General features: G+C 42.7%; 2 protein-coding genes and 2 long non-coding RNA genes across 8 annotated transcripts; 1 reads left to right on the forward strand and 3 right to left on the reverse strand.

The window, feature by feature from the left end:
* The first annotated feature begins 3971 nt into the window (after positions 1-3971).
* LOC137742724 (uncharacterized) lies at positions 3972-6706 on the forward strand. The gene is made up of 3 exons (XM_068482666.2): positions 3972-4617; positions 4902-5940; positions 6240-6706. The coding sequence occupies exons 1-3, from the start codon at positions 4243-4245 to the stop codon at positions 6497-6499; spliced, it is 1674 nt and encodes a 557-aa protein (XP_068338767.1). The 5' UTR covers positions 3972-4242; the 3' UTR covers positions 6500-6706.
* On the reverse strand, positions 5993-12532 carry LOC137742725 (autophagy-related protein 8C-like). 5 transcript variants are annotated; one of them, XM_068482667.2, is made up of 6 exons: positions 12126-12409; positions 11377-11432; positions 10865-10917; positions 9514-9632; positions 9337-9420; positions 5993-6511 (listed from the first exon to the last, which is right to left on the reverse strand). In XM_068482667.2, exons 1-6 carry the CDS (start codon positions 12160-12162, stop codon positions 6465-6467), a joined length of 396 nt encoding a protein of 131 aa, XP_068338768.1. In that variant the 5' UTR covers positions 12163-12409; the 3' UTR covers positions 5993-6464. The 5 variants fall into 5 exon arrangements, with proteins under 5 accessions (XP_068338768.1, XP_088536030.1, XP_088536032.1 ...); XM_088679904.1 differs by lacking the exon at positions 5993-6511 and adding an exon at positions 7774-8873 and having other exon boundaries at positions 12126-12410; XM_088679906.1 differs by lacking the exon at positions 5993-6511 and adding an exon at positions 7774-8784 and having other exon boundaries at positions 12126-12408.
* A 1480-nt stretch (positions 12533-14012) lies between these two features.
* LOC148693148 (uncharacterized) lies at positions 14013-15841 on the reverse strand. Its single transcript, XR_015953745.1, has 3 exons — positions 15724-15841; positions 15126-15207; positions 14013-14304 (listed from the first exon to the last, which is right to left on the reverse strand). It is a non-coding gene; the product is annotated as an uncharacterized LOC148693148 (long non-coding RNA).
* Positions 15842-21365: 5524 nt separating this feature from the next.
* Positions 21366-23028, reverse strand: LOC148693149 (uncharacterized). The gene is made up of 3 exons (XR_015952879.1): positions 22911-23028; positions 22313-22394; positions 21366-21491 (listed from the first exon to the last, which is right to left on the reverse strand). It is a non-coding gene; the product is annotated as an uncharacterized LOC148693149 (long non-coding RNA).
* Between the last annotated feature and the right edge of the window lie 1645 nt (positions 23029-24673).

The raw sequence follows: 24673 nt of genomic DNA on the forward strand, positions 1-24673 counted from the left end.
GAACTTTGTCTTCATGCCCTTTGATCTCATAGCCTGACGGTTGCTGAATGTAGACTTCTTCTTCAAGGACTCCATTTAAGAAGGCGGACTTCACATCCATTTGTTGAATCTTCCAACTGTTTTGAGCTGCCAAAGAAATTAGTAATCGAATAGTTTCCAACCGAGCAACGGGTGCGAATACCTCATCATAGTCGATTCCGGCTCTTTGACTATAGCCTTTCGCCACTAGTCTTGCCTTGTATCTTTCGACCTCTCCATTGGCATTTTTCTTTGTCTTGTACACCCACTTGACTCCGATGGCTTTGTGTCCTTTCGGAAGAATAGCGAGTTCCCATGTATCATTCTTCTGAATTGCTTCAATTTCTTCATCCATTGTTTTCCTCCACTTAGTATCTTGCACTGCTTCTTGGAAGTCGACTGGTTCACAATCAGCAAAGAGACAGAAAAGTGTAGGATTATCAAGTCTTTCAGTTACCTCATAAAGATCTCGTATACTTCTTGTGCGTGGTACTTCTCTTTCATTTAGACTCCCACTTGACAATGCTGATGCTGATGAATTACCATGATTGGTTGATGTTGGTGAAGTAGGTGGAGTAGTGGATTCTTGTTGAACCTCTCTTGCTTACTCCATCATCCCTTGTTCATTCTCTTCTTCAAATTGAGGAAAGAAATGAAGATCACCTGCATGTGGGCCAAAATCCCATTCTCCTTCTTCATCGAACATCACGTCTCGACTGATCACCGTCTTCCCATTGTTTGGATTATACAGCTTATAGCCTTTTGAATTGGTGTCATAGCCGATGAAGATGAACTTCTCACTTTTGTCGTCGAGTTTGGTTCTCCTCTCGTCTGGTACGTGTACATGGGCTATGCTTCCAAAAACTCTTAGATGAGAAATACCTGGTTTTCTTCCACTCCATGCTTCTTGAGGAGTTTTTCCCCACACACTCCTTGTTGGAGACCGATTGGATAGGTAGACAGCACATGCTACAGCTTCTGCCCACAATTCCTTAGGCAATTTCTTGCTTTTGAGCATGCTTCGAGACATGTCGAGGATGGTTCGATTTTTTCTTTCCGCCACTCCATTTTGTTGAGGGGATCTTGGAACTGTCAAAGGTCGACGGATTCCATTTGCTTCACAAAACTCTTGAAATTCCTTCGAAGTGAATTCTCCTCCTCGATCAGATCTCATGGCTTTGATCTTGCAACCACTCTCCTTTTCTACAGCGACTTTGAACTTCTTGAATGCTCCAAAGACTTCTGATTTCTGCTTCAAGAAATACACCCAGGTTTTTCTTGAAAAATCATCAATGAAGAGAAAGAAATAATTATTTTTACCCAAAGAGCTTGGTTTTATTGGACCGCACACATCGGTGTGAATGAGCTCGAGTGGCTTCTGGGCTCTTATGGTCGACTCCTTTGGAAAGCTTTTCCTGAACTGTTTCCCAAGTAAACATCCTTCGCAAACTTGATCAGGGTGGCTGATACACGGTAAGCCTCTCACCATCTCCTTCTTGGATAATAACTCCAATCCCCCAAAGTTAAGATGCCCAAAACGAAGATGCCAAAGCCAAGATATGTCTTTGTAACATATCTTGAGACACTTTGCAACATCGTTTTGAATATTCATGGGAAACATCCTATTCTTTGACATTTTCGCCTTGGCAATTAATCTTCCTTTGTCATCTCTAAGAAAAAGGATATAATTTTTCGTATGAAAATCATAACCTTTTTCTAAGAGTTGACCCAAACTCAAAATGTTGCTTTTCATATTGGGCACGTAGTAGACATTCGAAATTAATTGGTGACCCCCATTTTCTAGGGGAATAAGGATGTTACCTTTGCCTTTTACGGGTATTTTGGATTCATCTCCAAAAGAAACGTTACCACTCACTGATTCATTGAGCTCTACGAAGATGCTTCTTCTTCCGCACATGTGGTTGCTGGCGCCGGTGTCAAGGTACCATGTATAGTCTTGGTCTCCATCATTGTTCTTGCATGCTAGTAGCACAACACCATTCTCTTCTTTCTCTTCTTTCACATAATTGACCTTCTCATCAAGTCTGTTGTTTGGAGCTCTACATTCCCAAGCATAATGCCCAAACTTTTGACAATTATAGCATTGAACTTGAGATTTTTCATACCTTGAGTTTGAGCGTCCTCTTCCGCGACCTTTTGTTGAGCTTTCTCCTCTTTCGTAGTTGCTATGGTTGTTTAAGTTCCAACCACATCCACGCCCATGTCCACGTCCGCGACCTCGACCACGACTTCTTCCATATCGGCTTCTCTCGTTGTCGAAGCTTTCTTCTTTCTTCTTTGTCTGAACATGCGTCTTAAGGAGCTGCTCATCATTCCCTTGCCTCTTCTTATGTTTCTCTTCATATGCTTGTAGCGAACCCATTAATTGCTCTATACTAATTTCTTCCAAGTTTTTAGTTTCTTCAATCGTCACGACAATGTGCTCGAACTTGGGGTCCAACGAGCGTAGTATCTTCTCCATAATTCTAACATCTTCTAACTTTTCTCCGTTTCTTTTTAATTGATTGGAAACGGCTAAGACTCTTGAGAAATAATCAGAGATTGATTCAGACCCTTTCATTTGTAGAGATTCGAACTCACCTCTTAATACTTGAAGACGAACCTTTTTCACTTGTTCGGCTCCTTTGTAAGAGGTTTGAAGCTTCTCCCATGCTTGCTTGGCAGAGGTTGCACTCGAGACCTTCTCAAAGCCATTGTCATCTAATGCTTGGTAGATGAGGTAGAGAGCCTTCTTGTCTCTCTTTCTTGAATCTTTCAAACTCTCCTTCTGGGGTTGAGACAGAGTAGCTTCATCTTCTGGCTCAGTGTAGCCTTTCTCCACAACTTCCCAGACATCGTGTGCACCCAAAAGGGCCTTCATTTTGATACTCCAATTATCGAAGTTGTTGCTGTCGAGCACTGGAACTTGGAAGGCTGCCATAGCATTGCTAGCCATAGCTCTGATACCACTTTGTTGGGGTTTAAAAATGCTTCACTATTCTAGAGATGTTTATCTCACAAAGAAAAATGTAACGCAGCGGAATTGATAGGCAAGAGAAAGAAAGAATTCTCAAAGTATTACACAAGGTTTTTATTCACTCACAAACTTAGTACAAAAGAAAACACTCAAACACTCTTAGAAGCTTTGTTGCTTCTTCTTACTTCTTACTTGACGCTCTCACTTCTTGCTACTTGCTCTCTTGGTTGTTCCAAATGGTGTGGATGCCTTCTCCTTTTATAGGCATGGATGGAACCTTGGAGAAGCATGAAAACATCATGCTAGAGATATCTAGATAATTCCACTACCTTCCTAAGCTAGAATTATCTACACTAATCTTGTATGTTGGTGGAATCCTCACCATTCTTCTAGACTCTTCCACCAACTTGAAATTTGCTAGAATTCTCTAGCATGTGCATGGATCTTTCTTTGTGTATGGGCCGGATCAATTATCTTTGGGCCAAGACAAGATTACAATTCAACAGTAACTTCCACCCCTTCTCCAGTCCGATTGACATGGCAACTGCCACCTTACCCACTTCCCCCAAAAATAACCAAACTAATCTGTATTTACTCTTTTTACCACAATAATCACTCCAGCTATGATTTCTGTTGCCAAAATTAAAAAAAAAAAAACTTGGAAACCAATTGGGCAAAAAGATCGGCAGCCTCATAAAAAATATGGTACAGCTTGGAGTCTGACTAGCACACCCTCAATACTCTCTGCCCACCCAGCTCTTGCTTTCCAAATCACCCATACATATATTTTCAGGTTTCCCACCTCCTCCCCAACCACCACATACAACACAGACTCATCTCTTATTTTCTTTCTCTTGTAATTTTTTGGTTCCTTTTCCCACCACCTGCACCACCCGCCGCCGCCTCCTCGGTCTCTCTGCCCCTCTTTCTCCTTTCATACTAGAGCATACTACAGCCCCAGAATCCCAAAAGGATTAAAAGGTTGCAGTAAATACCATTAGAAAGGAGGAGAGGGGTCTCTGTGATGCCCTCATGCCGCTACCATCCCAAAACATTAAAAAAAAAGACACAAATACAAATACAATACCCCAAATAAAATATTACTGTGATATATGATCGGATAAAGGGTCCCACAAAAAAGTGCATAATTACATAAAGCTTTTGTTGTCTTTTCTGTCTGGGTGTGATATTGACTTTGCTGGGCGAACCAGAATCTCTGCGGTGCGTTTGTTGATCGTGATTTGATAATGACACCCAACAGCAACGACAGCATCAATATCAATGGCGGTTCAATGCTACAGAGCCAGGGACTGCCGGAGTCCAGAGGAGGTGACGGAGGTGGTGGGCACGTGGTGGAGGGCAGCAAGGGTCTGAAGAAAGGGCCGTGGACGGCAGCGGAGGACCAGATTTTGATGGATTACGTGAGGAAGCACGGCGAGGGAAATTGGAACTCGGTGCAGAGGAACTCGGGCCTCAACCGGTGCGGCAAGAGCTGCCGCCTGCGGTGGGCCAACCATCTCCGCCCCAATTTGAAGAAAGGCTCCTTCTCTCCGGACGAGGAAAGGCTCATTCTTGAGCTCCACTCCAAGTACGGTAACAAATGGGCTCGCATGGCTTCTCAGGTACCTACTATTTACAAAACGCTTTTGGAAAAAGCAACTTTTATTTTTCATCATTTCATCTTTTCGTCTGATTTCATTTCTGGGTTTTTGATTTTTGGTGCTGCAAATAAAATCCATGTTTTTGTTTTTTTTTTTAAAGAAACAAAATGCTGGAATTTGACTGCTTCTTTTCTTCCTTCTCCTGCTTTTGAAAAAAAACAGCTTTTTTTTCTGCAATTACTTTCTGTTACGAAACAAACACTCAATTAATTTTTCTTTTTTGAGTTTTACGTTTTGGTTTTTAGTTACCTGGACGAACAGACAACGAGATAAAGAACCACTGGAACACAAGGGTGAAGAGGAGGCAACGCCAAGGATTACCATTATACCCCCACGACATCAAGCAATCCCAGTATTCCTATTCCCATTCCCATTCCCATTCCCCACCCACTTCTCTAACCATACCCAACGGAGTACTAAACCCGCCCACCACCCCCACCCAAAACTCCCTCCACCCCAACACCGATAATTCCCCATCCCCAACATTTTGCTTCCAAATCCAAAGCCCCACCCAAACCCACCATCACCACCACATCCCTCCGCTCTCCCCAACTACTCCATGTCTCTCTCCTCTCTCGTCCCCTCACCAACCCAAACCCACTTCTCTTGCTTCCCTCCCCCTCTTTGACCCCACCGCCACCGCCTCCACCTCTTCGTTCTCCTCCTCTACCCCCTCCTTCACCTTCCACCGCCCCGCCCCCATTCTCGGCGCCCCGCTCCGCTACAAACGCTACCGCGACTCCGTTGGATATTCCCCGCCGATCTCCCCAACCCCGCAACGGTACACTTCGATTCTACGAACTAGCTCGATGCCTGACATCGCCTCCTTTCAGTTGACAGCTGCTGGCACTAGCACGATGCCCGATATATCTTCCTTTCAGTTCCCGAGGACTTTTAACAACCCTTTCCCGCCAATGCCACCAACACAGTTCGAGTACTCCGACGGTTTGTTGTCGCCTTCCGGCTCAGTTTACTCAGTCCAGTCGGAGCTCCCTTCAAACCAAGTTTCCCAAATGCACTCCGAGATTACCATTGATGCCAACGTAAGCTCAGCAGTGGTGGCGGAGTCAGTGGCCGATGAGAATAACAGCGGTAATGGGCTGCTGGAAGACATGTTACAAGAGGCTGAGGCATTAGCTCGCGGTGGCGGCGGCGGCGGTGGTGGAAACAATAATTCACGGATGAGAGGAAATGGGATGTTGGGTTCGTTTGATGAGAAGCAAGTGTCGGATGATTATGGCCGGTGGCTGCAGTCTACAACCTCCATGGCTAGCTCATTATTCGGTGAATTATATTTATAACTTTAGTTCAGTATTTATTATTTAATTTCTGTTGCTTTTAAATACCACTGTTTCATTGTGTGCATGCAATTCAATTTGTCAGACAAATCTGCGCCTCTAAGCGAGGAAGTCTGAGATCATTACAGCTCGTCTCATGCTCATCCTTTTACTTCCTATTTGCCCAACCTAGTTCTCTTCCTCTCTCTCTTCCCTAGGAATCAGTTTTTCTTTCTCAACTTTTTTTTGTTGATTAATCTGCTTATCATAAATAATTTACATTTTTTTCTCTCTATATACATGCAGAAGCAAAACCAATCCATGATGATCACCTGAATTCAATGCCTGAAGACTTGTCAAAACTGTTCAGCTTCATCCCTTCAACCGAGCCAGTCTCCGATTGGTATAGCGACAGCGGAGAACTCTCCAATGGTCACTCGTCGGGCGTGACGGATACCAGTTTGGATTTTGACATGCAGCATATGGCCTCATTGTTCCCCATTACTGCCACAGGAGAGCATGGGAGAGCATCTAGCTCTTGGGATAACTTGCCTGGGATTTGCTGAGGATAGTTCCATCTACATACATAACAGAATAGTATATATAATTACATATTATAGAGAGTGAAATAAAAGCTCTGATGGCTTAATTAAGAGAGAGTGTATTTTTTTTTCTAAGTAATTTTCCTTGATGGTGTTTGTTTTCATCATGGTTATCATTGTCTTCAGACTTACCAGACCTGGTATATATTGTAATATTAATTTATGTTTATGTAGAGAGCTGAGCTTTACTGATAGATAATGGTATTCTACGTTTTCTTTTTTCCTGATCAATAATGGATCCTACGTCATTCTTCGTTTCTGATCGCCTAGGGTTTCTGGTTCTATTCGGTTCTTTTCAATTAGCTTGAATTTTAAAAATTCACCTACTTGCAGTGATTGATTCGCTAGGATTATGATTCAATAGGATAGCGTTGGGTTTTTATCAGTCGCATCTCTGATTTTGTTCCTTTTGTAAGCAGCACCAGGACGAAGACGAGATGCTTGTGCCGCGCTCGGATTTGGTCGAAGGCGCTCAGCCTGTAAAAGGTTTAATTTTTAATAATTTTTCGATGATTTGACGCCTGAAATTCTCAAGTTTGGGTTTGCGGTGTGGTTTTGAAGCTTTTATGTGTTGCATAATCGATCTGGTGAGGTTAGAGTTTAAGTGATTGCATTTTCTTTAGGGCTTTGATTTTCTTGTTTGGAAAAAAAAATAATGGTATTTGGTGTTTTGGTTGTAGCCTAACGAGGGGTAACAACTAACAAGTGGTTCGTCTTGTTACTTTCAATCATTTATATCTGAATGAACTGCCATTTGAAGTAAATATTCAATTAGCCAATTCTTAATTGAGTTACATTCTGCATAAAAACCTTTAAATGCTAAAAAGTCAGTTCACGTAAATACTTTAAATGCTAAGGTACATCTTGTTACGTTATGCCTTCGTCCATTACTAACCAACTTCCATTTCATTTCATGTTTTATTATCAACAGCGTTAATACTTTTACAGCTTTCAAGTTATGAAGTTGTAAACTTGATTCAGTACATATGTTTCTATTTTTGCTCTGCTTCAACATGCATGTTTGACTTTTATTTACCTATTACCAAGTGATAGTGTTTTCTAACTCCTCTTTGACATCGTAACTTGTTTACATTGGGTTTTTTTTGTTGGAATTATTGCTGTCAAATTTACTGTTTTGTTTCTTTTATGATCATGCAGTTGATGACCTTAGTTTTGGTAACTGAACATTTTTTTAACACAGTTTGATGAACAAAAGGATCAAGTGACAGGTGAGCGAATTTTGCGGGTTGAATTTTGGATGCAGAGCACCCGGGTCATGTAAGTTGGTTGTGTGATGGTACTTTTGTTTCCATCTAGTAGAGAATATAGCTAGTCTCCGGAAATAACTAAACAAACAATGCGCCTATGCACAATCTTTTGGTTTGTTCTGTTACAGGAGTGGAGGGAGAAATACTTGGCTCGGCAACAAATTGAAGCAGTAGGTTCAGTATGCATATGAAGCATTCAGCCATTGCTATAGGTATTTAGGCTATCTCCAACTAAAGGCTGGTCAGACGGCTCGTTTTAGCCCTCTGGCCCTCCAAGAAATTAATATTTTAATGAACAGTGTAGGACCATATTTCTTACCATCTCCAACCGAAGGCCAAAGGGCCATAGGGCCAAACATATTATTTAAATTTAAAAACTACAACAACTTAAATTAAATGCACATTTAGTCATTTACCACGTATAAATGCACATTTATCATGTCTAATAAGAAGTTTATATTTGGGGCACCCATTATATTTGTCCCACATCGGAAAAGAATTGAGCAAGCAAAAGCTTGCATGTGTGGCACCCATTATATTTGTCCCACATCAGCTGTGGGAGAGGTTTGAGCAATAAAACATGCTTATAAAAAGCAACATCCCCATATAGAACCAATCACCTTTCTAGGCCTTAATTAAACATTTTTTTTTTAAATTTGGCCCAAAAAAAAATGTAAAAAAAATTGTAAATAAATAAAATTCATAAATTAAAAAATAACGGCTAACTGACGTTAGCTAACCGTTAAGATTCAAAATTTTAGCCCAGCCCAGGGTCGGTTGGCTGGCTCATTTGGGCCGCCTGGTTGGCCTTTTGGCCTTTTTTTGTTCAATGGGGCCCACGAGCCCTTTGGCCTGACCCTTAACTGGAGACAGTTTTAGGGTTCTTTTCGGCCCTCATTTGAAGATGGCCTTAGTGTCAACATCTTAGTACCTTATTGTAGTATGCATACTAAGCTTTCAGCCATGGCTAACTCGAACAATCTACTAAGAAGAAGACAGATGATTGAGAATTGCTATGTGATCCATATTGAAATTGTCACCAAATCCTGCCGCTTGTTTTAATTCCACTTCTACATGTTGTAGCATAAAAAAACCTCTATCAAAGGCAGAGAAACATCTATTTTAACACCTATATATACAAGTTTGCTTATTTCAGAGTTGAGACAATTTTCAGGTATACAGAATTGTTTGATGGCTTTGCAACTTTCCTTTTTGTCACCTATAGATGTTCGAAGAGATACAGCACATACCCCTCCCAAATTAGGGAGTATCAGATTCATTAGTTTACATTATCTATCATGCATGTTTGTGATGTGAGATACTATACTTGTCTCAAAGTTTTAGTGAAGTTGTACTTTTAAGTCAAGTGATTTAAGTTTAAAATGATCTATTCAGTTTTCATCGAGCGAAAAGTAGTCTGCTTATGTTGATTACATGCTCATTGTATTTGTTGTCTATTCTAAGATACTTTCATCGTTGAGTGACTCTGATTTCTAAGATACACAATCTCTGCTTGATTTCATCAGAACTAACCGAATGTGTTTTCACTGCTGTAGGTCATGTAGAGGAAACCATCTTCATCTTTGTTTTCCTCGTAGATAGCAGACATCATAGCAGCTGTAATACCACAAACCCAAATACGCGTTCAGGAATAGGGACTGACATGGTATGTATAGTATACATGACACATTTTTGGAGTAGGATTCTCACCAGTGGGTGGCAAAATGTTATTCACAAATATAAATATGGCCTTCTCGGCACTGAGCTTAATCCTCTTTCGGACTACATAAACAAACTGCCCAACCGTCAAATCAGCAGGAACCAGATACCTGTTTCCATCATTGACCATTACAAGAATGTTTTACAGATATTGGTGACTTTGATCACATCAGTAACTGAAGATAACCCAACTGTAAAAACATATACTCAACACATACAAGTGCACAAACGTGTATTCTTATGACATAATGAACTTACAAAAGTATCTCTACACAGTTGCAAGTGTTAAAAGAAAGACATTTTTCGAAACAATAACGTTCTGAAAAATTGCAGGGTGCCAGAAAACAAGGCACACAAACACAAGCTAATGCAGAGCTGATCTTTTGTGCGACAGTCGCATATAGGTTTTACACGACAAAATTAATCCGAGCCGTCACAAATGTAGTCCTTGAATTAGATGACTGACACAGTCCTTCTCCACTCTCTCTCTCCTGCCCAACCACACACGCTCTCTCTCCACTACTTCCCTCCCCTTCTCCCTCCTCGTCAGAGACCCCAACCAAGACAAGATTGGGACGCGGATCTCCAATGAAAGCATCACAAACCAAAGACCAAATCATAAAAATCCAAAACATGAAGATTTGATTGGTTTGAATAAGGCAAGGTTACCTGCCAAAAGTTTTAGTATCCCTACCACACCAGAAAAGGTTTCATTTAAGAATATTTCAATGGTGTTGGTGAAAATTTAGGCCGTGATTTGGTGGTGGTTGTAGTGCTTTTTTGGAGTTAGGATGGTGGTGGGGTGGAGGGCAAGGATGATTTTCTCGCTTATTCTTTTGTTTGGGGTGTCCAACAAGGAAGATGGAAAGAGAGGTAAAAGGTGGAGAGGAGGATAGAGTGTGGTGGGGCAGAAGCGAGAGGGGAATGAAATTAAAGAAAATAAAAATATTTTCCTTGGTACACATGTCAGTCATCTAATTCAAGCACCACTTCTGTTTTCTACGGACGACTCGGATTAATTTTTTAGTGTAAAATTTATGAAAATTGCAGTTGCGCAAAAGATCAGCTCTGTATATGAACTTCAAAAAGACAACCTTCTAAACATTGGAGAATGCTAGTAAGCACACCACACGTAAGCAAGTCAGAATGAAGCCTTGACCTTACCAAAGAAGTGTGTGCATGTGTCTCTCTCTCACTCATCACATTGTTGAAATTGAAAACCTTTTGGAAAATTGCATAACTCGATCAAGAAAGCCTCAAGGAGCAATCAACAAAACAGGAAGAAACATGATTAAGAACAGACAAGATACAAAGAGCATATGAAATACAAACGGAGACTGACTTTTTCTTGTCAATGTCTGGTATGTCACTTCTTTCAGCCTTCTCCACAATAACCTATATAAACACAATTAAAGAAGAATAAGAAAACACATAATTAAAAAAGAACCACATACGACATGAAGCACATGAAAAAGGATCTTAAAAGTGTTATTACAAGGCACTGCAGTTCAAGTCCAAAGCTAAATGAGTTCTACATGAAGAACTTATGACCCTTGATGAAGCCCCTTCAGAAGGCACAACTCAAACATAAAGCATGTGCTATTTTTGCAACGTTCAAGGGTAAACACATTGTTTTTGGATTTAATATTTGTATTAATTAACATTTTAAGAAGTTAAATTTGATAATTTTCAAGAAAGAAGTTAAATTTAATAATTTTCGAGAAAGAAGTTAAATTTGATAAATCACATTGTGCTTAGGCTCTACAAGGCCTTAGCTTCTAACTGAACAATTCAGCCTTCATAACACGGCCTCTTCATGAACTAGAAATGATACTCAATAGTCAATATTCATACCGGAATTCTGTCAGGATACTTCTCCCTGATCCGAGCAGCTTCTGCCTGCCTCCTTTCTGGCACAAAATAAGTTAAAATAGTTTATAAGGAACAAACAAATAACCAGCCGGCCTAGATATACTGGAAGATGTAAGAAACATAGTTTGATGCTGCCTTTCCATGACCATTCCTACACATCCAAAGTTAAATAGTTAGGCAAACAACACCATGAGTGGTTAGTTACTTCGATACGCTTCCATTTTCATTCGTAGGCTCCAACTCCTATTCATTTTCACCTGCTCAATATTCTTTGCTTAATTCTCTTGCATGACTCCACTACTACTAATTTAGTAAATCCAGAAAAAAAGAACGTCACACAAAGTATAATTACAATTTACAATCAAAACAGAAATGTCTAGATCAATTCAATCACATAACCACAAGTAAAGAACATATGTTGGGAGAGAAAACTATCATCCCAATCAAATCTTAAAACAGCAACAGCCCAGATCATATAACTCACAATCATACAGAGGAAGAACAAGAATTGGGGAAAAGAACTGAATTTCACACAAAACCCAAATCAAAGCATTTATATTAAACCTAATTGAATAGAGAATACAACTTTTAAATCTTTGGTTCCACTATTAGGGAAATTGCAAGATACACATCGATCAACAAAATTCAGGGTCACTCAAGATCAATCACAATCCCATCAGTACAAAAAACATAAAATACTTGTGTGTTTGTGTGTTAGAGAGAGAGAGAACCGAGTGGGTGTTCGAGCTTGAAGGAGCTTTTGGCCATGGAGGATTAGCTTTGACTGTTTCTGTAGCACTTCTGAGTTCCAATCAACCGCAGAAAATGAAACAAATTAGGGTTTCTGATCGAAAACGAGGGTAATAAAAAAATTACAAAAGAAGAAGCCCCTTTCTTTATTATAAACTTGTTACGAGAATATCTTATGAAGAATAAGAAAGGAACAAAATTTGGGAAAGAGCGAGAGAGAGGAGAGAAACGTTGACAATTGGCAAGCTGAGATGATAATACTCGGATTTGGATCCTCGCCGATCCCTTGGGTATCGTTTGGTATGCAGACGGGACGGGACGGAACGGAATGGGACGGGACATGACGGAACGGAACGGAGCGGAAGCAAAGATGCCCTTGGATGGAAACAAAGAGGAAGAAAAAGAAGACGGAGAGGTTATAATTTTGTGTTCCATAGATGTGAAACGAGTCGTTCTAGGGGGTTGAGGAGGAACGAAAATTCACTCAAAACTCGTCATGTGGAAGAGCTCGTTTCACCCGTTGTAGGTGCACCAAACGTGGGACGGAACGCCTTATCCCACTCTGTTCCGTCCCGTCCCACGTATCAAACGGTACCTTGCGGATCCTAGAGATCAAGGTACATGGACCATTAATTATAAATTGTGTGGATCCAATTAAATGATTTTTATATTTTTAAAACTAAAGTAGTTTTGTTTTACATGAAAAATATAGAAAAGAAAAAAATTATGGTTGTACAATTTTTTATCAATGGTCCACGTGCGTTGATCCCTAGGATCCCCAAGGAGGGGATCTAGCGAGGATCCAAATCCATAATGCTCAATGGAGTCAGAGTGTGACTAGACAACTACTTTTTCCTAGTCAATAGGAAGAGGTATTCTCCGAATTCTAACCCGAATTTGTAAAGAGTTACCAACTTTTTTTTCGAATTTTAATTTTAATCAATTACTAATCTAAACTTTTATAATTGATCAATTTTCTTTTAGAATTTTACTTTTACTCCTGAACTTTTATAATTGACCAATCTTTTTCTTGAATTTTAATTTTAGATGATTGGCCCCCGAACGTTTGTTATTGCCAATCTTTAGTATTGATTTTGTTGAGATGAGTAATTTCTCTTTTTATTTGAATTTGGGTCATGAATTGAAATAGATGAACCGAGATAGTCATATGAATCAAGTCAGGCTAATAAATTGGCACCACAACCCCAACATGTTGCTACAAAAGTAAGACCATAGAAAAGATTCATAATTGTCCACATTAGGATTGAGTTTAAACCATTAGTGTACGGAGTGAATTAGTGCAAAAGAAGAAAAAAAAATGTTGTCCATATTGGGGATAAAATTATATTTTGCCCTCAAACGATTGTCATGTGTCATGCACGTGATCAAGATAGATGAAAATTTCCAAAATCTAACACAGGGAAAATTGGCTAATTATAAAAGTTCAGTGGTTAACTAGCTCAAATTAAATTTTAGTGAGAAATTGACGGGAGGGAATCGACAAATACCTCTATGAGGAAAACCAAATTTCTTCACCTTTTCACTCTTACTGATTCTTCTTCAACATCATGCGGCCCAACAGAAAACTGGTTCAGTTCTACTTAAACTAGGGTGGACTATGATATTTTTTATGATCCTGCTCCATTGTCACAATTACTATTTTCCTGAACTTTTATAATTTGCCAAAATTTCACCTACCATTAGTTTTTCGAGTTTTCCATCCAACAATTCATCCATTTTAGTCGTGTTATCCACGACTTCGGAAGGTAAAAGAGTCATTTTGTAATCACTAAACCCTATATCCGCTACCTATTCTACCTGTTTACCCTACTGTTTAATTCTTAGTGAGGAACAAAATAACTTGTTTTGACACACCCCGACCGAGATCGGAGCGTGCTGGCCGTCACTCAAAGGTGACGTAGCCATGTGCACGTGCGGAAGCTAGTAAGTAGTAATATAAAGGTACGAATAATTAAAAACTAGCATACAAGTACTAGAATAAGTGTTAGTTAGTGCGATACAAATTCAGAGCATGTCTATAGCAGTCCAAATAAAACGACAACAGTAGTACGCCCGAAGGCGACCCTACAATGTGGAGTGTCTGTCAGAACGCCGGAAAGCTCTCAAGGGAAACCACCGCAACGGCTAAGCAACTAGAACCTGGAGGGGCGCAAAACAAAAGCGTGAGTGGGCAAAAACAAAGCTCTTTGAAAACCATTTCATAAAATACATTCTAACCCCTCACCGTAAAACCTGTATACTTCCCAGGAAATAAACATATGTACGTATGTATAGATATGCCCAACATGCTCAAGGGTATGCCAATCATGCTCAAGATATGCCATGTCAAAACCTCGTAATGAAATGTATGTGCTCAGGTATGAATCATATCAATAACATAACATCTGGCAGCCGGAGTCACCTAACGTGACCTGTACGGCTGCATATAGAGCTCAATCTCAAACTCAACAACTGAACCTGCCCACGAGTCGGAACCACTCTAGGTGGTCTGTACGACAGGCCTGGGTGTAATACATATATACGCTCTAGTGCTACGATCACGTGAAGGCTGTGCGAATAATCGCGGGTCACCTACGAGTCGGAACCACCTAATGTGGTCTGTACGACAGGCCTATGCACCTAACTTGGATCCAAGCTGAGCGTGTGGTGCGGGAGATGAACATCACGTGAAGGACTGTGCCCTACTCTGGGCGGGAGCACTAACACCGGGGGTGCAGGTTATGAGCTCTCTAAGTCTCTCAAACTACTGCTGAAAGTAAATATGCTTACCACTTACCTGGCACTTACCTGTGCGTCCACAGCACCCAATATGCATATATATGTATGCCACTACTAATGCGTGCAATGATGCATAAACGATAACAATAACATGCATGGCATAAGGCAAATAACCCTTTTTAATTCAATTTCTGGGAATATAATTGTATATAGGTATATACGGAAAACAAAAGCCCACTCACTGGTATGTAGAAGGGTCGTAGCCCCCCTGTCTCGCGTGTGCACGCTCGTCCTCTGGGTACGTGTCACCTAGATGCGAAACAACTATAAAAACGTTAACTTTAAAGCACAAAACTCGTTTCTCGTAATAACTTCTCATACATTGCTCAAAATGGACAAATGAATATACCCACGTGCTCTACACAACCTCAGGATCACAACCATATTTTTAGAAAAAATTTTGGACCCCGCACGCGCCCCCACGCGCCAGCACAGGCACGGACCTACGCGCCCCCCACGCGCGGCCACGTGCCAGGCACACTGACGGTGTCAACAGACGCCGTCAGGAATATTCCGTTAAACTGACGGAATATTCCGTCAAATCTAACCGGATGCCGTCACTGCCGTTAGGAATATTCCGTTAAACCTAACGGAATATTCCCCTTTCTTCTCCGACCTACCCTCGCCGGACTCCGGTCGCCGGAAACTGGGGAAAACTTTAAACTCACTATTCTCCTTCGTTTCTTAACCAATTTCTATGATTCTTGGACCAAAAGAACGCCCTAAACTAGTAGAATCACGCTATACAACTTTTAAAAGCTAAAAGCCGCGCGATCATACCTGTCTCAAAACTCAAAAACCGGCCAACTTCGAACCAGGCCTTCCCGACGTCCAAATTCGTCCAACGAGCTACTCCGACACTCCTTGGGACTTCACCAACACATCTACAAGCTTCAAAAGTTCAAAAACTCAATGTATAAATTTTGCATGAACAGTACTCAAAACGGACATCGTCGAATCGACGTGAAAACGATGTGTTTCTCACCTGAAAATGCTACGGTTGTGTTCCTCTCGACCTCACGAGCTCAAATATGTCCTTGGTTTCCTCGATCTACCACCGTTTGAGGGGTATGTGAGTTGGTCCGTACGTTTTTAGGAAGAAGAAGAATAGAGGGCTCGGGAGAGAGAGAAGACAGAAGGAGAGAGAGAGAAGGATAGTGTCTGTGTGTGTGTGTGGGAGTGTGTGAGGTTCCAAACACATGCCACGACACACCAGACAACCAAAACGTGACGAAAGTACACTAGGGGTAAAATTGTAATTTCATACGTACGTTTCGGCATTTCCGGGACGGGATGTCACAACCTTCCCACCTTAATAGAATTTCGTCCCGAAATTCAAAACAACCAAGTAACCACCCCTAGTAGCCAAAGAACAAACGAGGGTACAAATCCCTCATCCGATCTTCTGTCTCCCACGTTGCTTCCTCAACTGAATGGTTTCTCCACAGAACCTTCACTAAATTCACTGTCTTGTTCCTCAGAACCTTCTCCTTCCAATCAATGATCGTCACCGGTTCCTCATCGTACGTCAAATCTGGGTTAATCTCAAGCGGTTGAGGAGGTATCACATGAGATGGATCAGCAACATAGTGTCGGAGCATGGACACGTGAAAAACATTATGTACTCTAGCCAACTCCGGAGGCAACTCCAACCTTTAAGCTACCTCACCAACTCGTTCTGTCACTACGTATGGTCCGATGTACCTGGGGCTCAACTTCCCTTTCTTTCCGAACCGCACAACACCTCTCCACGGTGAAAGCTTCAGAAATACCCAATCTCCGACCTCATATGCCCTGTCCGTAGCATGCCGATCCGCTAGACTCTTCTGCCTGTCCTGAGCTGCTTTCAGGTTAGACTTGATCACCTGAGCGTTCTGAGTAGTCTCCTCAACAATCTCTGGACCTACTAAAACTCTCTCGCCAACCTCTGACCAACACAACGGTGTGCGACAAGCTCTGCCATACAAGGCCTCAAATGGCGCCATTCCAATGCTTGAATGAAAACTGTTGTTGTAAGCAAATTCCATCAAATCTAACCGCTGGTGCCAAGCATCACCAAACTGCAACACCGAAGCTCGCAGCATATCCTCCAAGGTCTGAATAGTTCTCTCTGACTGCCCGTCGGTCTGTGGATGATATGCCGTACTATAAAGTAATCTCGTGCCCAAAGCTTCCTGGAAAGCTACCCAAAACTTCGATGTAAATCGTGGATCTCGATCCGAAATAATGCTCACAGGGACACCGTGGTACTTCACAACCTTCGAGATGAACAACTCAGCTAAACGGCTCAAAGAATACTTCTCTCTTACCGGAATAAAATGAGCCGACTTAGTGAGTCGATCAACGATCACCCAAATGCCGTCAAAGCCATTACGTGTACGCGGGAGCTTGTACACAAAATCCATGGTGATATTTTCCCATTTCCACTCCGGAACGGGAAGTGGCTGCAACAACCCAAACGGCTTCTTCCTCTCTGCTTTAACTTGCTGACAAACAGCACATCTGCTCACATACTCGGCTATCTCCCTCTTCATACCCGGCCAATAGTAAAATGGTCGAATGGTATGATACATTTTCGTAGCTCCTGGATGCATAGCGTAAGCCGAGATATGTGCTTCATCGAGAATTTCTTTCTTCAACTCCACACTATTAGGCACGAACATTCTACCTTCTAGCATCAACATGCCATCTGAATCACGAACTCTGAGGTCTCGCCTCTTTCCTTGATCTCGAGCTTGAACAAATTCTTGAGTCTCCTGATCAGCTACTTGGGCTTCAAGCACCCGATCAACAAGTATCGGCCTAACTTGAAAATTAGCAAGTAATGCCACATCTCGATCTTCGGCTTCTAGCCTTACTCCCGTAGTACGCAAGTCCACCAAAAGAGGAGCACGACTAGCGTACAACGCGTTAATACGGCCCTGTGACTTCCTGCTAAGTGCATCAGCCACTACGTTCGCACGACCAGGATGATAATCAATCGTGCAATCGTAATCGCTGAGCAACTCCAACCACCTCCGCTGACGAAGATTAAGTTCTTTCTGAGTAAAGAGATACTGGAGACTCTTGTGATCTGTAAAGATCCTGCACTTTTCCCCATAAAGATAGTGTCTCCACAACTTCAACGCAAAGATGATAGCAGCCAACTCCAAGTCATGTGTAGGGTAATTCATCTCATGAGGTTTTAACTGCCGCGAAGCATAAGCAATCACCCTACCATGCTGCATCAATACACATCCCAAACCATTCAAGGAAGCATCGCTGTAAACCTCGAAATCACCACTATCGTCTGGGAGTGCCAAAACAGGTGCATGAGTGAGACAATACTTCAACTGTTGGAAACTCCGCTCGCACCTATCATCCCACTCAAATTTGACATTCTTCCTCGTTAACCTCGTCAGTGGTAAGGCGATCACCGAAAAATCCTTAACGAATCTCCGATAATACCCTGCCAATCCAAGGAAACTTCTCACCTCGGTGACGGTTCGCGGTTGCTCCCAACTCTCTACCGCTGCAACCTTCTGAGGGTCAACCAAAATACCCTGAGCAGAAATGACGTGCCCCAAGAATGCAACTTGATCTAACCAGAACTGGCACTTGCTAAACTTAGCATATAACTGGTGTTCCCTCAACCTTTTCAACACCAAAGTAAGATGTCGAACATGCTCCGCTTTCGACTTAGAATACACCAGAATATCGTCAATGAAGACAATGACAAATCTATCCAAGTAAGGCTGGAATACTCGGTTCATCAAATCCATAAAGGCGGCTGGTGCATTCGTCAACCCAAATGGCATAACCAGAAACTCGTAATGACCATAACGAGTCCTAAACGCCGTCTTAGGGACATCATCCCTACTGATCTTCAGCTGATAGTAACCAGACCTCAAGTCTATTTTAGAGAACACACAAGCACCTCTCAGCTGATCGAACAAATCATCGATACGAGGCAATGGATAACGGTTTTTAATCGTCACCCGATTGAGTTGCCTGTAGTCGATGCACAGCCTCAAAGTTCCATCCTTCTTCCTCACAAACAACACTGGAGCGCCCCAAGGCGAAGTACTAGGCTGGATAAATCCCTTATCTACTAACTCCTGCAGCTGAACTTTCAATTCCCTTAACTCCGCGGGAGCCATACGATAAGGAGTTAAAGAAATAGGATTAGTACCTGGAAGCAACTCAATGGTGAACTCTACGTCTCGATCTGGGGGTAAACCAGGTAAATCCTCGGGGAATACATCAGGGAAGTGTCTGACCACTCTCACATCCTCCACTCTGCTAGTAACAGCCTCCTCCAGCATCACATGAGCCAGATACCCCTGACAACCCTTAGTTAACAACTTTTTCGCTCGAAGCGCCGAAATAACGCCATATCTCACCCCACTCTGTTCACCCACAAAAGTAACCACAGGTAGTCCAGGTCGGTGAAACGTAACTACCTTCCCGTAACAGTCAATGTTGGCACGATAGAAGTGTAACCAATCCGTGCCCAGAATCACGTCAAAGTCCACAATATCTAACGGGATAAGATCGGCTGACAAAACAACTCCCTCTACGATCACTGGACATCCTGGGTACACACAATCTACGACACAACTCTCTCCTCTAGGCATAACAAACTCTAAATCATACCCTAGAGGTGTGGGGCGAGGTTGCGTCACTTGAGCAAACGTATGAGAAATTACGGAATGTGTAGCTCCACAATCAATTAAGACTCTAGCAAAACAACCAAGAATGTTCAACGTACCCATAATCAAGTCTGGGTTGTTCTGAGCGTCCTGCAGAGAAATATTGTGAAGACGCCCATGTCCCTGCTGACGCCCACCGCGGCCTCTGCTCGCCTGAACACCGCGTCCCTGAGCACCACGCCCCTGACTGGGCTGGCCTGACTGTCTCGAAGATCCTGCACTGCTAGTGGCAATCTCCCCCTGCTGATACTGTCCTCCCTGATACCACTGTGAACCACCCGCTAGGGCTGGAGGATACGGCATATAGCCGCCCGAATACTAGGGATAGCCACCCTGGGAATAAGGATCCTGAGGGTACTGATACTGCCCCGGAGCATAAGGGACAGCATCACCCTGATAGTAGTAAGCACCACCTCGACCCGTCTGGCCGTAACTACTAGGACCCTGGATCTGCTGGAGTGGTGCAGGCGGTGGCATAAAGGTCTGATGTGGTTTCTGCTGCTGCTGACCCTGGGGACAATTCGCCGCTCTATGTCCCACCTGTCCACATGTGAAGCACCCGTTGCTACCACGTCTACACTCGCCGAAATGCCGGTTGTTACACCTACGACAAACTGGGGCTCTGCCTCGCCCACCATCGCCCTGCCTCTGGCCTCTAGCGCCACCAGCAAATCTACCTCCACGACCCTGTCCAGTGGCACTGAAGCTACCACTCGAAGAACTAGAACTAGCTCCACCTCTCTTGAAGTTCTGAGTCTGACGGGGCCCGAGCGATGCCTGACCTTTGCCTTTGTCATCTTTCTTCTGGTTGCCGTCCTTCTCTTCATCAGTATCGCTCGACATATTCTCGGAATCCTCGATCCTCAACAGTATCTCATAAAAGTCCCGGTAAGTCTCGCTGTGGACCGTAGACGCCATAGAACGCCACTTCTTCCTGGTGCCCAGACGGAAAAGACGGAGCATCTCTGCCGGATTACCAGCGACATCAGGGTGATAACGGGACAAGTCCGTAAACTTACGGTAGTACTCATTCGCTGACATCTTCCGCTGTTTCAGTTCGAAAAACTCATGTTTCTTACGGTCAATGTACTCAGGGGGAACATACCTTCTCCTAAACAACCTCGTAAAAACATTTCAATCAACCCTCTGATCCGGAGTCAACCTACGAAGCTCCTGCTCCCACCAAGCGGCCGACTCCGTATCCAGAAACCAAGCGGTCGTCTCGACCCACCTCTCCATAGGCAAGTTCCCCTGATTATGCAGCACCCGGAAGGTCTTCTCTATGTGTTCTAGCCAGCGCTCTGCGCTCTCGGGTCCCTCACTGCCCTTAAACTTATCCAGCTTCAAATTGTACATAGTCTCCAGAGGAGTCCTCTGGGGAGGGCGCATCACTGCCTGAAGGGCTGTAGCAAAAGCTTCCCCCAACTGAGTAATATCGGGGAAACTAGGCTCAGAAGAGCGACGGGGTTCCCGACGAGGCGGCATAGTTCTGACAGAAGACACCAAAATCATTAGAATACTCACAAGGACACAGGACTGCCAAACCTAGGCTCTGATACCAAACTGACACACCCCGACCGAGATCGGAGCGTGTTGGCCGTCACTCAAAGGTGACGTAGCCATGTGCACGTGCGGAAGCTAGTAAGTAGTAATATAAAGGTACGAATAATTAAAAACTAGCATACAAGTACTAGAATAAGTGTTAGTTAGTGCGATACAAATTCAGAGCATGTCTATAGCAGTCCAAATAAAACGACAACAGTAGTACGCCCGAAGGCGACCCTACAATGTGGAGTGTCTGTCAGAACGCCGGAAAGCTCTCAAGGGAAACCACCGCAACGGCTAAGCAACTAGAACCTGGAGGGGCGCAAAACAAAAGCGTGAGTGGGCAAAAACAAAGCTCTTTGAAAACCATTTCATAAAATACATTCTAACCCCTCACCGTAAAACCTGTATACTTCCCAGGAAATAAACATATGTACGTATGTATAGATATGCCCAACATGCTCAAGGGTATGCCAATCATGCTCAAGATATGCCATGTCAAAACCTCATAATGAAATGTATGTGCTCAGGTATGAATCATATCAATAACATAACATCTGGCAGCCGGAGTCACCTAACGTGACCTGTACGGCTGCATATAGAGCTCAATCTCAAACTCAACAACTGAACCTGCCCACGAGTCGGAACCACTCTAGGTGGTCTGTACGACAGGCCTGGGTGTAATACATATATACGCTCTAGTGCTACGATCACGTGAAGGCTGTGCGAATAATCGCGGGTCACCTACGAGTCGGAACCACCTAATGTGGTCTGTACGACAGGCCTATGCACCTAACTTGGATCCAAGCTGAGCGTGTGGTGCGGGAGGTGAACATCACGTGAAGGACTGTGCCCTACTCTGGGCGGGAGCACTAACACCGGGGGTGCAGGTTATGAGCTCTCTAAGTCTCTTAAACTACTGCTGAAAGTAAATATGCTTACCACTTACCTGGCACTTACATGTGCGTCCACAGCACCCAATATGCATATATATGTATGCCACTACTAATGCGTGCAATGATGCATAAACGATAACAATAACATGCATGGCATAAGGCAAATAACCCTTTTTAATTCAATTTCTGGGAATATAATTGTATATAGGTATATACGGAAAACAAAAGCCCACTCACTGGTATGTAGAAGGGTCGTAGCCCCCCTGTCTCGCGTGTGCACGCTCGTCCTCTGGGTACGTGTCACCTAGATGCGAAACAACTATAAAAACGTTAACTTTAAAGCACAAAACTCGTTTCTCGTAATAACTTCTCATACATTGCTCAAAATGGACAAATGAATATACCCACGTGCTCTACACAACCTCAGGATCACAACCATATTTTTAGAAAAATTTTTGGACCCCGCACGCGCCCCCACGCGCCAGCACAGGCACGGACCTACGCGCCCCCCACGCGCGGCCACGTGCCAGGCACACTGACGGTGTCAACAGACGCCGTCAGGAATATTCCGTTAAACTGACGGAATATTCCGTCAAATCTAACCGGATGCCGTCACTGCCGTTAGGAATATTCCGTTAAACCTAACGGAATATTCCCCTTTCTTCTCCGGCCTACCCTCGCCGGACTCCGGTCGCCGGAAACTGGGGAAAACTTTAAACTCACTATTCTCCTTCGTTTCTTAACCAATTTCTATGATTCTTGGACCAAAAGAACGCCCTAAACTAGTAGAATCACGCTATACAACTTTTAAAAGCTAAAAGCCGCGCGATCATACCTGTCTCAAAACTCAAAAACCGGCCAACTTCGAACCAGGCCTTCCCGACGTCCAAATTCGTCCAACGAGCTACTCCGACACTCCTTGGGACTTCACCAACACATCTACAAGCTTCAAAAGTTCAAAAACTCAATGTATAAATTTTGCATGAACAGTACTCAAAACGGACATCGTCGAATCGACGTGAAAACGATGTGTTTCTCACCTGAAAATGCTACGGTTGTGTTCCCCTCGACCTCACGAGCTCAAATATGTCCTTGGTTTCCTCGATCTACCACCGTTTGAGGGGTATGTGAGTTGGTCCGTACGTTTTTAGGAAGAAGAAGAATAGAGGGCTCGGGAGAGAGAGAAGACAGAAGGAGAGAGAGAGAAGGATAGTGTCTGTGTGTGTGTGGGGGAGTGTGTGAGGTTCCAAACACATGCCACGACACACCAGACAACCAAAACGTGACGAAAGTACACTAGGGGTAAAATTGTAATTTCATACGTACGTTTCGGCATTTCCGGGACGGGATGTCACATGTTTACCCTCAAAAAATACGTGACAAAAATGGATGAAATGTTGGTTGGAAAACTAGAAAAACCAATGGTAGGAGAAATTTTGGCAAAAAATAAAAGTTCAAAGGGAATTGACTAAAATAAAAAATTAGGCGGAAAAATGGCAATAGCTTACAAATTCATGGGGCAAGTTGAAGATACCTCTTCAACTAATGTATCCGCATGCAACATTTTTTGTGTTTATAACACCCAAGAACTTAGGAATTGGCTACAATACTTATATGTATTAAATACAATCATCATCTAATGGTTACATATAATTTGTGTATTTAATACAATTACTATTATGGTCTAGTAGTATTCCGCTTCACATGTAAGGGAGAAGTTTTTTGTTCAATTCTCGTCAAAGGCGAATTAGAACCACATTATTACTACCGTATTACCATTTGACTGTCGAAAGGGTGACTTTATTAATTTTATGCAAGTATTATATTCAAATCTAAGAAGTTTTATCCCTATAATCTTTCGGTGGAACGATATTTTATTTTAAGAGGTGATAAATTTGGGTTTATCAGAAATAAAAGAAATCATTAAAAGCAATAAAAGCAAGTGATACTTGACGATGTTTTTGGATTTATTAGTGTGATTAGAGAAATTGTAATTTCTAAAACTGGACTCTGGATGTGGCTCGTGGAGTGCAGAGTGATTCTTGATAAGAAGCATCTATAAGAGACTAGTCAAAAGGATAGCTAACTAAATTTACTTGTGAACAATACATAGTTAGATATAGTTAAGAGAAATGGTTTAAGGGAAACAAAAGATATATTTACAGAAAAAACACCTTCTCTCCTCGTGAGAGCTTTCTCTCTGAGTGAGAGTTTTTCTTACTGTGTGTGAGTGTTTCCTTTCCTAGTCTCCAGTTTAGCCTCCAGCCTTAGCTTCGGCCACGACCGGTGGCATTCCCTATCGTTTTTCTTCTTCTGTTTTCTCCCTTCTATTTATCAGCCCTTGCGTATCAATTGGAACCACTTCTTGCCCCAATCGGAAAACTTCGTTTCGCTGTCTCCATGTTGTCCTCTCCACTGTATTTTCCCCTCCATGCATCCACTCTTTTCACCTTCTTTCCCTCCCACCTGTGATCACTCTTTATCGATTTCACTTTGGATCTGATATGCTCCCACTTTGTTCCGCCCCCAACAGCTTTATCGGAAAGTGCGTAAAGCCTCAGCTCAGGTGTTCGCACCACCACCTTCCACCTGTATATC

The sequence above is a fragment of the Pyrus communis genome, chromosome 11 (assembly GCF_041283825.1).
Source record: "Pyrus communis isolate YQ-2024b chromosome 11, ASM4128382v1, whole genome shotgun sequence".
In the NCBI taxonomy this organism is placed as follows: Eukaryota; Viridiplantae; Streptophyta; class Magnoliopsida; order Rosales; family Rosaceae; genus Pyrus; species Pyrus communis.

Excerpts from the sequence above, each read along its gene's own strand:
- LOC137742724 (XM_068482666.2), top strand. The coding sequence starts at position 4,243 with ATGACACCCAACAGCAACGACAGCATCAATATCAATGGCGGTTCAATG. Across the intron at positions 4,618-4,901 it reads GGGCTCGCATGGCTTCTCAG|TTACCTGGACGAACAGACAA; the intron begins GTACCTACTATT and ends TTTGGTTTTTAG. Across the intron at positions 5,941-6,239 it reads CATGGCTAGCTCATTATTCG|AAGCAAAACCAATCCATGAT; the intron begins GTGAATTATATT and ends ATATACATGCAG.
- LOC137742725 (XM_088679904.1), bottom strand. The coding sequence starts at position 12,162 with ATGGCCAAAAGCTCCTTCAAGCTCGAACACCCACTCG. Across the intron at positions 11,433-12,125 it reads CAAGCTCGAACACCCACTCG|AAAGGAGGCAGGCAGAAGCT; the intron begins GTTCTCTCTCTC and ends ATTTTGTGCCAG. Across the intron at positions 10,918-11,376 it reads AGTATCCTGACAGAATTCCG|GTTATTGTGGAGAAGGCTGA; the intron begins GTATGAATATTG and ends GTGTTTATATAG.